The following is a 15,943-nucleotide window of genomic DNA, read 5'->3' as shown; positions in this document are numbered from 1 at the left end:
CGGCGAGGAGGAACAGGGACGCGAGCATGTTTTCCTATCCTGACTAGTCAGGCCCTGAATCATCCCGAGTTGATTGCACTTTCCCCCTTAGCCTGCAGCATTCGAGACTTTCCCTCGAAGAATCTGTCTTGTACTTAAAAGGAAGAGTGGTGGGAGAAGGGAGAGGCGGAGAAGAGGCGCGGGGTGAAGGGCGCGGAGGTCCGTCCCCGCCCCAGTCGGAGGCGCCGAGAGGCCGGATGCCGCGAGGCTGCGAGCCCAGGAATGTGCCATCCGACTGGCGGGCTGGCCGCGGCGCCGCGCACCTGAGCGCCGGGGGCGGGGCGGCGGCGGGCGAGACCCCCCTCCCACCTAGCGCCGCGCCCCTCCGCGCCGTCTCGGCCCTTTCCGCCCGCGCTTCGGCGTCACTTGGCTCCCCTCCCGCCCCTCGCTGCCTCCCTCCCTGCTAGCCGGGGTAGAGCCGGGACCTCCAGGCGGCGAGCTGGCCGCGGCTCCTTCGGCGCGGCCGCTTCGGCTCACCTGGGCGCCCGGTTCCAGCCCTGCGCCGCTCCCCCCGGGCTTCTCCTAGGTAAGTGGTTGCCACGCGCGCACCGGTCCCTAAGCTACTCGGCTGGACAGCTGGTGTCTACGCGTCCCCCCTCCCCTCCGCCAGCCGTTCCTAAGGAGTGGGAGTGTCGGCGGCGGGGACCCCGGACCGGCAGTGGCCAGAGCGAGGGGCTGGAGGTGCGACGGGTCAACAGGTGGCGGGGTCTGGCCCTGGACCCGAGACCGCCGCGGGCGAGGACCCCGGCATGGATGGGGCGGAGGCTGGGGGTGGGAGCAGCCCCTTTCTCCTCCCCGCGAGGGGCGGTGAGCGTCCTGGTCCGCCGTGTAGGTGCGTCGGCGAACTTCGCAGGTCGGGAACTCGGCAGCCACTCGCTGGCGGGGACAAGTGGGCGCTCTTTGGTCGGGGGCCCCCAGAGGCGCAGCAGCGGGGCAGTCCCTTGAGCCGCGCGGGGACCTTACGCTTCCCTTCCCCGCCCCCTTTTGTGTTTCCATTCAGACCGCGATCGCTGTTGGAGCCGCAGCCGCTCCGCGCCTGGGGGTCGTTCGCTCTTCTCGGGGCCGCGGGAAAGAAGCGGCGGCGGTGGCCGGAGCCCGGGTGGGCGGCCTGAGGTGTGAGTCCGGCCGGCCCCGCTGGGAATATGGCGACCGGTGGCTACCGGACTGGCGGCGGCGGCAGCACCACAGACTTCCTGGAGGAGTGGAAGGCGAAGCGCGAGAAGCTGCGCGCCAAGCAGAACCCCCCGGGCGCGGCCGCCCCGGGCGTGGGCAGCTGCGACTCGGCCGGAAAGCCCCCGTCCGGGACCCCGGGCACCCCGGCGGCCGTCGCGGCCAACGAGCTCAACAACAACCTCCCGGGCGGCGCGGCCGCACCTGCCACCCCCGGGGGCGTGAACTACGCGGTGGGCCCCGCGGCGCTGCCCCGGACGGCCCCTGGCCCGCGGCGTCCCGAAGATGAGCCCCCGGCTGGCGGCGCCGCCGCCACCCCCTCGGGGGCACCGCCGGCCCCGGGCGACGAGGAAGAACGGGACGGCGCCCCCGAGAAGGGCAAGAGCTCGGGCCCCAGTGCCAGGAAAGGCAAGGGGCAGATCGAGAAGAGGAAGCTGCGGGAGAAGCGGCGCTCCACCGGCGTGGTGAACATCCCAGCGGCAGAGGTGAGCCGGGCGGGGACCGCGGCCTCACCTGGGGGTGGGGGCGGTGGCTGCTGCCTCCTTGTGTCTTCCTCCGGGAAGCTCTCGGGTCTCCTGGGCCCAGAGTTTTCCCGCTGAAGCTAGTACTACTAATCCTTTAAGGCAGGCAGAGGGTGATGGAGTTTTACTCTGAACAAATGCTTCCTGGGAAGTTCCCCAAACCTAAAGCAGGACACGTGCTTTTCAGGCTTCCTGGCTAAGGTCTCAAGACTTGGGATACGTTTTTATCTTGGTGGAAGAACAACTCCTGGCTCCAGAACTTGCTCACTCAGACATTCTTTCTTTTCTCCTCCTTCTTCTTCTTTTTAATGCTTGATCAGTTAGAAAAATTGATTAATGGTGATGACGACATACTCTATTTAGTATCCCACGTGTCTTTCTCAAGTTATCAGATTGTTTATCTCCTCTTTTCTTAACAATGTTTAATAGCACCTGTAGAGGAAACGTGGCCTTATCACCATCCAAGACAGCTTTATCTTTCAATGAACTCAAGATGAGTATATCCAAATAAATATATGCCCTATTTCATATATAACCCAGCCTTTGGAAATAGTGCTCCCAACGTGTACACACACTTTTTTTCTGAGTGGTGTTTAGGACAATAGAAACGCTGTAGCAACTCAGAATTATTGCTGAGATGATCTCTCCTTGTATTTAAGTGTTTGGCTCTGTGTATTCTAGAAAACATTTCTAGTAGGGTTGGGTTTTGTTTGTTTGTTTTTGAGCAGTCTCAAAACATTTCTGCAGGCCATAGCATCTTCCTATTAGAGTTACTGATGACACATTTTTACTTACTTTATCCACAACAAAACAAAACAATCCTAAACAAGTTTTGGTTACTTTACAGTAGCTTACCGACTTGGGGAAGTGATTCAACAACCTTATTTCATCCAAGGTAGTTGTTCCATCTTTTTCTCATTGGATCATTGTTTTACTACTTTTTTTTTTTTTTACTTATGGTCTTCAGTTGATTCAATGTTGACACAAAATAATAAGAATTTACCGACTTTAATTCTGGTTCATGTAAAAGCATGGGCAAACATACCCAGATTTTTAAGTCTTAATATAATTTATGTACCTGGAAAATCAGTTTTTCTTTGAAGAGTATATTTTTATGAGTGTTTCAGAGAGATTTTTATCAGCCAGCAAAATTGTCTGCTGTGGTTTGCTACTTGCACAAAAGATCTGTTATTCATTAAATTGCTTCAGAAGGAATTCGTAAGAGTGGTAATCAAATTTCTAAGGGTTTTTTATTTTCTATTTGTTTAGTTAAAAATATGAAGATTAAGGGGAAACTGAAGACAAGGCTTTGGGAAAACTACATTCCTCAACTTTATTTTTAAAAGTAGCTGAGGGTCCAAATAAAGGAATTTGTCATTTTCAATCTTTTGCTCATTATTCATCTGACAGGAGTCTTATTTTGGGAAATATATTGGCAGACGTTAAACTTAATTATTTGGTTGCTTGTGCTAACATTGTTATTTCTCACATTGTTTTTTTGTTTTTTTAACAAGGGTAATGTATACTGGGAGAAATAAGTATGGTGTATCTTGTGAGATCCTAAGAAACATCCTTTGTTAATACTTCTGCTTTGGGTAAGGAACACAGTGCTGAGAATGTAGATGACTCCCCACTACAATTGAGTCTAATACTCTGGAATGTTTTTCATTTGGGTGTTGGCAACTCCTAAATTTAATCTTCCTTAAAAACAAACAACCCAGGTTACCATTTTTTTGTCTGTGGAATTTGAACCTTTTTTATTGAATAGGGAATTGAGGACTGCTTTCTTTTTGTGGTTACTATGGCTCTGTTTCATGCTGTAGGACCCAACAAAACATGGTAAAGTTTTACCATAGTATCTAATTAGCAGACATGCTTCTTGAGTGCCTCCTCCCCATATTTTGAGTTTTTAAAAAAATGACTTAAGTCAGATTATTTTGGTAGTGGTAAAATAGATGACTTAAAACTTTGAAAGTGAACCCTTTAAAAAAAAAAGAAGAGAAAAGAAAAGAAAATGAACCTTTTGTCATTCCCTTTGGTTGTTGCTTTTTTATAATTGTATGCCGTTCATTTCTATTAGTAGTTTCAACATTCACAAGGTCAGATGCTGTGGAGCTTTTTGTTTAAAAAAGTTATGTAGTATTTACAAATTTTCAGGTATGAAAATATTATAAAAGCAGAAAATCACCAATCTGTCAATTTTCAAGTGTAGAGTTGTTTTATATATAATGTCGAGTAACACTTATTTTCAGACCCTCTTCCCAACCAAGCTTATAGTAGATTGGCATGTAAATTGTATGCAAAGAATCTATTTTAGTAGTTAATAAACAGTAAGTTCATTCAAGAATTATTTATTGAACATGCATGGCACATTCATTGTGACTTTTATTAACTTATTTTACTAATTACCGTCTATTATAAAATTATTATAAAAGGTACCTGACAACAGCTAAAGATACAAAAACAACTAGAAGATAGTTTTAGGAAGGAAGCTGGTCAAAAACTGAAAGTGGTAGATGAGGGTAAATACCGGGTGGATACTGCATGTGATGACTGTAATAAAAAGTGCAAATATACTGATGCTTATTAGTGAGATAAACTTCAGTTCTCATTTCCAAAGTTAGAGAATTTTTAAAAGCTTTTTCATAAGTATTTTTAAAATCTTTTTGAGGAAAGAGTTCGAATTGGTTATAGGATGTGACACATGCCTGCCAATAATTATTGTATATTTCTGTTAAGTCAGTCAGATGTTTACTACATGTTTGTGTTCAGGGTACTATTGTGAGCACTGTGGAGAAAATGAGCAAGAGTGTCATCTAGAAAGAAGGCTAAGTTAAAGGTCTAAAAGCCATCTTGACAGCCTATAAGTAATTGTTTATTAGAAATACCATGTGTTTAAAAGGAAGAGGTGATTGGACTGAGAGAGGCTGTTGAAGATGAGGGTCTGGAGCTCAGCTATGTTTCTGTACCTATGTATTCACACATACATGTGTACATACCTGTTTGTACAAATAGAGTATTTTAAATGTCAGAGTTCAGTGGTTCTTAACTGTAGCTGCACTTTAATATCATGTGAGGATCTTAAAAAAATACCCCCCTCTTCCTCCCCAACCCGCTTACGATTTAGTGGGTCTAGGATGGATCCCAGGCAATAATATTTTGATAAGCCCCCCCATGTTATTCTAATGTGAATCAGGGTTAAGAACTATTGGGCTGTCTAGGGTACAGAAATGAATAGGACACAGGCCTTACCCACAAGGGGCTCTCAGGTAACATAGGGAGATACAGTAAGTGAAGTGTTAGAGTACAGCCTGTTTCCTGAGCAGGGTACCTAACTCAAGGAGGAGGCTGATAGTTGAGGAAGACTTCCTAGGTAGTTATATAACCCTTTGTTCAGAGTGCTTGTAAAGTTACTGCCAGTGAGTAGGTTTGCGTGAATGGGCTAACAGATGGTTACCATTGAAAATGAGCACTTTTAACAGGTAGAACTCAATGACACTGAGGTTTTGATTTAACTAGAAAAGTTAACATATTGAAACTCATTGATTTCATAGTGGTTGTTTAAAGTATTTTATCTGTTGTCTTAATTAATATTCACAGTAATTCCATGTGGTAGTTACATTTACTCTTTATCCCCATTTCTGGAGGAGAAAATGGAGGCCTACAGAGTTTAAAATGACTCAAGATCACATGGAAAGTAAATAAGTGATTGTGTGCATGTGTGTGTTTTGTGTATGTGTGTGTCTAGGGGAGGGGAGTTTTAAAGAATTAACCTACTTTACATTATTTTGCTTATTTCCCTAGACATTTTTAATAACTTTTTTTAGAGGTAATCTTAAGTCATTTAAACATCTAAATGGGGAAAACAGTGAAAGTATAGAACTGAGTAGAACTTAAGGTCAAATTTGTAGGTCAGAGATTGCTTCTGACCCTCTAATCTACCATTCACTTGGCAAAATTTTAAATACCAGGCTGTCAACAAAATATAAGTATTTTTGGCTAGCAGTCAGAAAATGTGGCTCTTTTATTTTTACTTAAGTGATATGTTGCTTTTCTGTCAAGATGGGATGTTTTTTTCTTTTTTCATTTTTAATCCTCTGCCAAAGATACATTTTATTGAGAGAGAGAGAGAGAGAGAGAGAGAGAGAGAAAGAGAGATAGACAGACAGAGACAGAGAGACAGAGAAACAAAGAGAGAGAAAACTGATTGGTTGCCTCCTGTATGTGCTCTGACCAGGAATTGAACCCGTTCAACCTTTCCATTCACAGGATGACCCGAGCCACACAGGCCAGGGCTGTCAGATTGGGGTTTTAACACTTACTCCATACTTCGAAGGAGCATTTAATGCATAGAAAGCATTTTTAAGTGAACAAAATTTGTCATAAGTATTCAACATATTTGTTGAGCATTATATAGGACAAGTTCTACTTAGGAAACCTTATAAATCCAGGTAGATTATGAAATGCCTTTTGGTATGCCCATTATATTATAGACTGTCTACCTTTCTATGTTATGAGTCAGGGGAGGGACTAATAATAGTGACTCAGAGTTGGAAAAATTGATCTTGTGAGTAGAGTAGATATAATGTAAACACTGAAGCTGCTTAATGAGATATTAAGCCAGACTTCCTTAAATGTTTGAGTGCATTCATGAAGTAAATTGAATTTTTAATATCATGGTTTTTAATGAGTTGTCTAAGGTGAGGTTTTTTTTCCATAAAAATTACAATTATGTAATTAAAGTAGATGACATTTATGGTGTGCCTATTAAGTGCCAGGTACTGTTCTAAGCACTTTACATATATTGGTGTAACAACCCTATGGGAAAATGGGGCAGAGAGGGTAAGGTACTTACTTGCCTGAGGTCATGTATATGGTAAGAAGCAGAGAAGAGGTAGTCTGCCTTCAAAGCCTGGTGCTTAATAACCATCTTACTACATTTTAGTGTATACACAATATAAGAAATACAAAGATAATCTTAGTAAAATAAAAGGTACTAATATATTGTTACATAATTTGAAAATAGCCCTATTATAAAGTTTGAGCAAATAAACATGTAAACATTGACATTAAAATTCTTACTTAAAATCATTATTAAGTGAGTGGACTTATTTATGCTCTTCATTATTTGTACATTGGTTTTTAGTATCTGTGGTGTAGGCCATAAAACAATTATGCTATTTAATAATAATGCTGATATAATGTCTTAGAAGTTTAAACTTATTGGAAATATTACAGTTTGAAATTTTCTTTTTAAAAAATGAGTTATAATTCATATACTGTAAAATTCATCCTTTTAAGGTGTTTGATGATTTTTAGGATATTCACAAAGTTGTGCTCCAAGTGCTTTTATAGTTTCATTTTAATTTTTCATTGTTCTTAGAACCTGAGGTACCTAAGTTTCAGTTCCTCACTCAGTAACGAGCAACAGTTTTCAAACCATGAGAAGTTGTTAAATTAAAATAATTTAATCAGTTGTTCCTTTATTTCATAGAGAAAATAAAATTAATGGTAGAATCTACTTAGTTTTAAGTTTTTTAGAACTTGGTGGCCTGCTGGATTGTATTGGAGTTTAGTATAAGATACTTAATTTAACTAAATGTAATATTTTATTTAAAAATTTATGTATCTTTCATGGAGATCTGCAAATCCCCACTGTCCAAATCAGTGATTTTCAACCTTTTTCATCTCATGGAACACTGAAAAATATATTTTTTTGCTGATCTAACAAAAATAGGTAAAACTTTGAGTTACCAAAAAATAACAATGGTCGTAATTATCTACCCTCTTTGCTCCATAGTGATTAAAAAAAAAACAAAAAACCAGGTACCTTTACTTGTAGTAAAGGATTTCTGGTACCAAGAATTAACCAATCAAATGCAACCTTATTATGTGAGATGATCGATAAGATGCAACTCTCCTATATGACCTGTATATATGGATCAAGATCACACTGGACTGCTCTTGTTGTGTTGGCCATTATAATTTGTTTAATTGACAACCTAAGGGAAAAGAGGTCAGGGCTCCTGACTAAATCAGATATTGCATGTCTTAAAAATTCTTGCAGCACTCTGGTTGAAAATCGCTGGTCTAAACATTTGGGAACTTTGATTCAGAGTACAAATGGAGTTTTAGGCCACTTACAGTGTTAGTGTGTTACTTAGATCAGTTTCCTAAAAGCTGTTTCTGGGTGGGAGGGGGGTGCCACCTGCACCAATATTTATTTAAATACTGGTTATTTACTTAAAATGCTGATTTCTGAGATACATCTCAGTCTAAGAGTGGGAAGGGGTTACCTGAGACTGCATTTTTACATGTACTTGAGTAATTCTTGTACACTAAATTTTGGGAAGAACTGTCTTAAGTGCCTTGTACTGGTTTACTGCTACCACAAATGAAATTGATACTGATTATCTAACAGGATTGTTAACATATATCAATAAAATAATATTTGTGAAATGTTCTAAAAATGACCAGGTGATAGCTCTGGCTGGGAGTCTTAGTTGGTTGGAGTGTCATCCCGTGCACCAAAAGGTTGTGGGTTCTTTCCCTGGCCAGGGCACATGCCTGTTGCGAGTTTGATCTGCAATTGGGCTGGGCTGTATACGAGAGGCAACCAGTCGATGCTTCTCTCTCACATTGATGCTTCTGTCTCCCTCTCCCCCCACATCCACTCTCCAAAATCAATAAATATATCCTCAGGTGAGTATTAAAAAAAAAAAAAAAAAAGACCAAGTGATAAAATCTAGTTACTGTATAGGTTACATTGATAGCTGGTTGTTGATGTCTAATGGAAATTTCTTACAGATATTTTAAGAGACAACTTGAGCTACTTGGAAATTCAAAGTACCTTATAAACATTTATATAATGTCATGTATTTAGTGTAAAATGTTATGTCTGCCTTGCTTCTTGTCCAGAATTTGTTAGAAGCTTAGACTACTGAACAAAGCCTCTAACACTTAATGTATAATTTGAGCTTTATATTTACTCATTTTCATTTTCACATATGTTTAAGGGAAAGTGTATAGTTATAAATATATTTACTAATTAGCAGTTTAAACTCTTAAGGCAGGTTTTGTCTTTCTTATCAGAATATGTGTTTTGAAGTGCAAGATCTTTTTTCTTTTGTTTACTACTTCCACACATTAGGCCCTACGGGTGTCCTTGATTTAACAATTGATTCTTAACATGTTTGGGCCCCGGTTGCGTACTTCCATTGGTTAGATCGTTGTCCCTATGTGCCAGCGTTGCAGGTTCAATCTCCAGTCAGGGCACATACAAGAAACAACCAGTGAGTGTATGAAAGGTTGGAACAAGTTGATGTTTCTCTCGCTCTGTCAATTAAAAAAATAATAAAAAAGAAAGAAAGGAAGAAAGAAAGAAACAAAAGTTTGATTATTGCTAAGGTAATTTTAGTTTGAATCCTAGGCATTTATGTTTATAGCTATATACCTATTGGTATAACATTAAGCCTCATTCTCTTCAGGTCACTTAAAAATTCACTAGGCAACATGTCATAATGAAATTATAAGAATATAATTCTTATAATTCCAAGGTAGAAACAGCTCCAATAACTTTCATGTGATTTGGCTAATAAATTTTTATTCGTGATTGTTTTTAGAAATTTTCTCTACCAAATTTTTATTGGTAACAATGTATGATTTTAAAAATATATATTTTTTATTTTTCAATCATAGTTGACATACAGTATGATATTTAATTTTAGGTGTGCAACACAGTGATTAGAAATTTATATAATTTATGAAGTGATTACCCCAATAAATCTAGTACTTACCTAACACCGTATGTAGCTATTACAGTATTACATCCCTGTGACTATTTTTTATAACTGGCAATTGGTACATCTTAATCTCTTCCACCTTTTCATCCCTCTTCCCAGCTGCCTCCCATCTGGTAACCATCAGAATATTCTCAGTATCTATGAGTTTGTTTATGTTTTGTTTGCTCATTTATTTTGTTTTTGTAGATCCCACTTATATGTGAAATCATATGGTATTTGTTTTTCTCTGTCTGATTTCTTTCACTTAGTGTAATTCCCTCTAGGTCCATTTGTGCTGTTGCTAATGGCAAGATTTCATTCTTTTTTTAATGGCTGAATAATATTTCATTGTATATATGCACCACATTTGCTTTACCTGTTTGTCTATTGACAAACAACTTAGGTTGTTTCCATATCTTGGCTATTTTAAATAATGCTGTAATGAACATAGGGATGCATATATTCTTCTGAATTAGTGTTTTGGTTTTCTTCAGACGTATACTCAGGAGCAGAATCACTGGATCATAGGAAGTTCGAGTTTTATTTTTATTTTTTGAGGAAAGAACATACTGATTTCCACAGTGGCTGCACCAATCTGCATTCCCATCAACAGTGCATGAGGGTTTTCTTTTCTCCACATCTTGCCAACACTTGTTGTTTGTTGATTTAATGACCCCAGCCATTCTGACAGTTGTGAAGTGATATCTTATTGTGGGTTTAAAAAAAAATCCTCACCCAAGGATATGTTAGAGAGAAAGTTTGGGGGGTGGGGTGGGAGAAGGAGAGAGAGAAACATCAGCGTGAGAGAGAAATATCCATCGGTTGCCTCCCCTACATGCCCTGACCAGTAATTGAACCTGCCCCTTAGGTATGTGCCCTGAGGATCTAATCCGCAACCTTTGTACAACCTTTGGTGTACAGATGACGCTCCAACCAACTGAGCCACCCAGTCAGGGCTCCTTGTGGTTTTACTTTGCATTGCCTTGATAATTGGTGATGTCTTTTTAAGGTTGTTTGCTAATTTTTCAATCGGGTTGTGCTTTTTTTGTGTGTGTGTGTTTGCTAAGTTGAATAAGTTCCTTATGTGTTTTGGATATTCACCCCTTATCAGATGTATCATTCAGGAATATCTATTCTCAGTCTTTTTGTTTTCTTGATGATTTTCTTCTCTGTGCAGAACCTTTTTATTTTGATGCAGTCCCATTTATTTATTTTTTCTTTTGTTTCCCTTGCTTGAGGAGACATATCCAGAAAAATTATTGCTAAGAACGATGTCAAGAGAGTTTATTGCCTATGTTTTTTTCTGGGAATTTTATGGTTTTGAGTCTTACACTTAAATCTTTAATCCATTTTGAGTTTATTCTTGTATATGGTGTGAAAATGATTTTCATTTGTATGTATCTGTCCAGTTTTCCCAACAGCATTTATTAAAGAGATGGTCTTTAACCCATTGTATATTCTTGCCTCTTTTGTCATAGATTAATTGCCCATATAGATGTGGGTTTATTTCTGGGTTCTCTGTTGTGTCCTATTGATCTAAGTGTCTTTTTATGCCAATAACATGTTTTGTTTACTGTAGCCTTGTAGTGTAGTTTGATGTCAGGTAATGGGAGGTCTCCAACTTTGTTCTCTCTCAAGATTGTTTTGGCTAATCGAAGTCTCTTGTAGTTCAACATAAGTTTTAGGATTATTTGTTCTAGCTGTGAAAAATGCCATTGATATTTTGATAGGGTTTGCATTTAATCTGTTTATTGCATTGTATAGTATAGACATTTTAATGTTCTTTTTATTAATAAATATTTTATTTTCTTATTTTTAGGAAAAGGGGAAGGGAAGGAGAGAGGGAGAGAAAAATCCATGTATCAGAGAAATATTGATCAATTGCTTCTCACATGCCCCCAACCAGGACAGTCAACAACCCAGGAATGTGCCCTGACTGGGAATCAAACTGGCGACCTTTTGCCTTGCAGGATGACACTCTACCAACTGAGCCATGCTGGTCAAGGCATAATGGTGTTAATTCTTATTAACCATGGGCATGCTATAGCCTTCCATGTATTTGTATCTTCTTCAGTTTCTTCTACAGTGTCTTTAATTTCCTCTAACTAGAGGTTTATTACCTCCTTGGTTAAATTTTTTCTTAGGTATTTTTTTGTTGTTGTGGAATTGTTTCTTAATTTCCCTTTATGATAGTTCATTATAGGTGTATAAAAATGCAACTCAGCCCTGGCTGGTGTGACTCAGTGGATTGAGTGCCGGCCTGCGATCCAAAAGGTCCCCAGTTCAATTCCTAGTCAGGGCACATGCCTGGGTTGTGGGCCAGGTTCCCAGTTGGGGGTGTGTGAGACAACCGATCAATTTCTCTCTTGTGCATCAATGTTTATCTCCTTCTCTTTCTCCCTCCCATCCCTTCTTTCTAAGGATAAGTAAGTAAATAAATAAATGTTTTAATAAATGCATCTGATTCTGAATATTAATTTGTATCTTACTACTTTACTAAATTCACTTATTAATTTGAATAGTATGTTGGTAGAATCTTTAGTGTTCTCTAAATATTGTATCATGTCACCTGCAAATAATGACAGTTTTTTCCCTTTCCAATTTGGATGCCTTTTATTTCTTTTCCTTTTTTTTTGCCTGATTCCTGTGGCCAGGACTTCCAATACTAGGTTGAATGAAAGTACTGAAATAGATATCATTGTCTAGTTCCTGGTCTTAAAGAAAAAGCTTTCAGCTTTTTACTTTGAGTATGATGTTATCCCCACTTTGCTGAGTTTTTTTTTTTTTTTTTTTTTTTTTTTTTTATCATAAATGGATATTGGATTTTCCCAAATGCTTTTTCTTCATTTTCAAAAATAATTAATCAGCCTTGGCTGGTGTGGCTTGGTGGAATAAGTGCCAGCCTGCGAACAGAAAGGTTGCCAGTTTGATTCCCAATCAGTGCCTGTGCTTGGGTTGTGGGGCAGGTCCCCAGTTGCGGCGAGCAAGAGGCAGTCAATTGATGTTTCTCTCTCACATCGATGTTTCTCCTTGTCTTTCTCCTTCCCTTTCCCTCTGTCTAAAAAGAAATAAAATCTGAAAAAGAAACCCAACTCATCAAATTATTTTTACCCTTTATTTTGTTTATATATGGTGTATCATGTTAATTGACTTGTGAATATCTAACAAACCTTGCATCCCAGGAATAGGTTCTATCTGATCATGGTATACAGCAGTCCCTCTCTATATTGTGGTTCACCTATTGCAGCCTCACTGTATTGCGGGATTTTTTAAAATATTATATTTAATTATTTATCGCAGATTTTTTGCTATATCACAGGATTTTGCGGTACTGTATACGTATGTTGTTAAAGTCACATAGGTTTAAGAGTGTAGAATATGTTTAAGAACATAAGTAGTGTTTATAAAAGTGTGGAAAAGGTTAATATGGGAGTGAGAAAGGTTAATAAGGGACTGGGAACGGTTTATAAGTGTGTGGGAAGGGTTTATAAAGCCTTAAAAAATATATAAATACTAAAATAAAGGTAAGATTCCTACTTTGCAGATTTTCACCTATCATGGGGTGGTCTAGAACGTAATACCCACAATAAGTGAGGGAATACTGTATTTTGGTGAGGATTTTTGCATTGATGTTCATCAGAGATATTGGTCTAAAATTCTCTTTTTTGTAGTATATTTCTCTGGTTTTGGTATCAAGGTAATGCTCACTTCATAAAATGATTTTGGGAATGCTTCAATTTTTGGAATAGTAGTATGAGAAGGATAGATTCTTTTCTTTAAATGTCTGGTAAAATTTGCTTTTGAAGGTGTCTCATCCAGGATGTTTGTTGGGAGAATTTTGGAACTGATTCGATTTTGTCAGTAGTTAGCAGTCTGCTCAGATTTCATTTCTTCCTGATTTAGTCCTTGAAGCTTGTATGTTTCTAGGAATTTTTCCGTTTCTTCCAGGTTGTCCAATTTGTTGACCTATAATTGTTCATATTATTTTCTTATAATCCTTTGTATTTCTGTGGTGTTTTATCTCTTCTCTTTCTGATTTTGTTTAATCTCTTCTCTTCTCTCTTTTTATGAGTTTGGATAACAGTTTATCAATTTCGTTTTTTTTTTCAAAGATTCAGTTCTTGATTTATTGATCTTCTGTATTTTTTAGACTCTGTTTTGCTACTTCTTTAAAAAAAATTTATTTATTTTAGAGGGGGAAAGGAGGGAGAGAGGGAGAGAAACGTGTGTGAGAGAAACAGCAATCTGTTGCCTCTCTCATGCCACCAACTGGGGACCTGGCCTGCAACCCAGGCAAGTGTCCTGATCGGAATTGAGCCAGCAGTCTTTCGGTCTGCAGGCTGGTGCTCAGTCCACTGAGCCACATCAGCCAGGGCTGTTTTGCTTATTTCTGCTCTGCTCTTTATTATTTTCTTTTTTCTACTCATTTTGGGCTTTGTTCTTTTTCTGACTCCTTTAGGGGTAAGGTTAGATTGTTTATTTGAGATTTTTCTTGTTTCTGAGCTAGGCCTGTATTACAAAATTTACCTCTTAGAACTGCTTTGGCATTGTATCGTCATTTGTCTGAAGGTATCTCTTGATTTCCTTTTTTTTTTTTTAACCCTCGCCTGAGGACACCCTCAGAGATATGAGAGGCCAAGGGAGGGAGAGAAATACCCTCCCTCATGTATGGGCTCCAACTGGGAACCAAACCTGCAGCCCAGGCATGTGGCCTGACTAGGAACTGGACCCGCAACTTCTTGGTCTGTGGGATGACATTCCAACCAAGTCACAGCAGTCAGTGTTCTTCTGATTTCTTCCTTGATCTGGTTGTTAACTCATTCATTGTTTAGTAGCACATTGTTTAGCCTCCACTTGTTTGTGTGTTTTCAGGTGTCCTCTTGAAATTAATTTCTTGTTTCATACCATTGTAATTGGAGAAGATGTGATTTGATGTTTCAGTCTTTTCAAACTTACTGAGATTTGTTTTGTGGCTTAATGGGGTCTATCCTGGAAAATTTTCCATGTACACTTGAAAAGAATGTATATTCTGCTGCTTTTGGATGAGATGTCCTAAAAATGTCCCTTAAGTTCATCAGGTGTAATGTGCCATTTATAGCCATTGTTTTCTCATTGATTTTCTGGTGGATGATCTGTTCATTGATGTCAGTTGGGTATTAAAGTCCTCTACTATTATTAGTGTCTTACTATCACTCTCTTCCTTTATGCCTGCCAGTATATTTTTTATATATTATGTTTCCTTTATTGGGTGTGTAGATGGTTGGAAGAGTTATATCCTCTTGCTGTAATAATCCCTTTATCATTATGAAATACCCTTTTGTTTCTTGTTAGTCTTTATTTTAACTATGTTGTCTGATGTAAGTATTGCTACTTCAGTTCTTTGTTTGTTTACATTTGCATGAAATGCCTTTTTCCATCCTTTTACTTTCAGTTTGCTTGTACCTTTAGATTTGAAGTGGGCCTCTTGTAGGTAGCGTACAGGTCTTCTTTTAAAAAAAAAAATTAATTTAGGCATGCCTTGTCTTTTGATTGGAGCATTTAGTCTATTTACATTTAAAGTAATTATTGATAGGTTTGTAGTTATTGCCATTTTATTGTTTTCTGATTAATTTCGTAATTCTTTTCTGTTGATGATTTTCTATAGTGTTACATTTAGATTCCTTTCTCTTTATTTCTTGTATCTCTCCTATAGATTTTTGGTTTTGTGGTTACCATGTGCTTCACATATACCAAGCTGTATTTCTAACAGTTTGTTTTAAGTTGATGGTTTCTTAAGTTTGAGCACATTCTAAAATCACTACAATTTTAGTCACCCTTTCCACGTTAATGGTTTTGTCTTTATTGTTTACTACTTTTGTCTGTGTGTATGTGTGTTCCTTAATTTATTGTTGTAATTATACAGCATTTTTCTGCTTTGTCTTTTAAGCTTTGGACTAGTTTTATAGTAGGTTGGTCTAGGGTTTTTACTGTTTGCCTTTGTCAATGAACATTGTTTACTCTCCTATATATTCATATTTATGTTTTTAATGTTTTCTTCATAAAGAAGTCTCTTTAACATTTCTTGTAGTACTGGTTTAGTGGTGATGAACTCCTTTGGCTTTTTCTTGTCTGGAAACTTCTTATTTCTCCTTTGATTCTAAATTATAGCCTTGCGGGGTAGAGCAATCTTGGTTGTAGTCCTTTGCCTTTCATCACTTTGAAATATTTCTTGGCAATTCTTCCTGGTTGCAAAGTTTCTGTTGAGCAGTCAGCTGATAGTCTTATGGGGGCTCTTTTGTAGATAACTAACTGCTTTTTTCTTGCTGCTTTAAAAGTTCTCTTTGTCTTTAACCTTTGGCATTTTAATTATGAGATGTCTTGGTGTGGGCCATCTTGTTCAGTGTTCTGTGCACTTCCTGGACTTGTATATCTGTTTTTGTCATCAGGTTAGGG

General features: G+C 39.1%; 1 protein-coding gene across 1 annotated transcript in view; it reads left to right on the top strand.

Annotated features, from left to right (window-relative positions):
- The first annotated feature begins 339 nt into the window (after nucleotides 1–339).
- PAWR (pro-apoptotic WT1 regulator) overlaps nucleotides 340–15,943 on the top strand; it is a 120,925-nt gene continuing 105,321 nt past the window's right edge. Inside the window, exons 1-2 of the mRNA XM_090273657.1 lie at nucleotides 340–565; nucleotides 1,040–1,694. Coding sequence (XP_090129783.1) covers nucleotides 1,182–1,694 — 513 coding nt within the window. The 5' untranslated portion in view covers nucleotides 340–565; nucleotides 1,040–1,181. The remainder of the gene's footprint in view (nucleotides 566–1,039; nucleotides 1,695–15,943) is intronic.

This window comes from Furipterus horrens, unplaced genomic scaffold (genome assembly GCF_987537825.1).
Source record: "Furipterus horrens unplaced genomic scaffold, mFurHor1.1.pri manual_scaffold_4, whole genome shotgun sequence".
NCBI classification, from domain to species: Eukaryota; Metazoa; Chordata; class Mammalia; order Chiroptera; family Furipteridae; genus Furipterus; species Furipterus horrens.
This window is presented reverse-complemented; position numbering and strand designations above follow the sequence as displayed.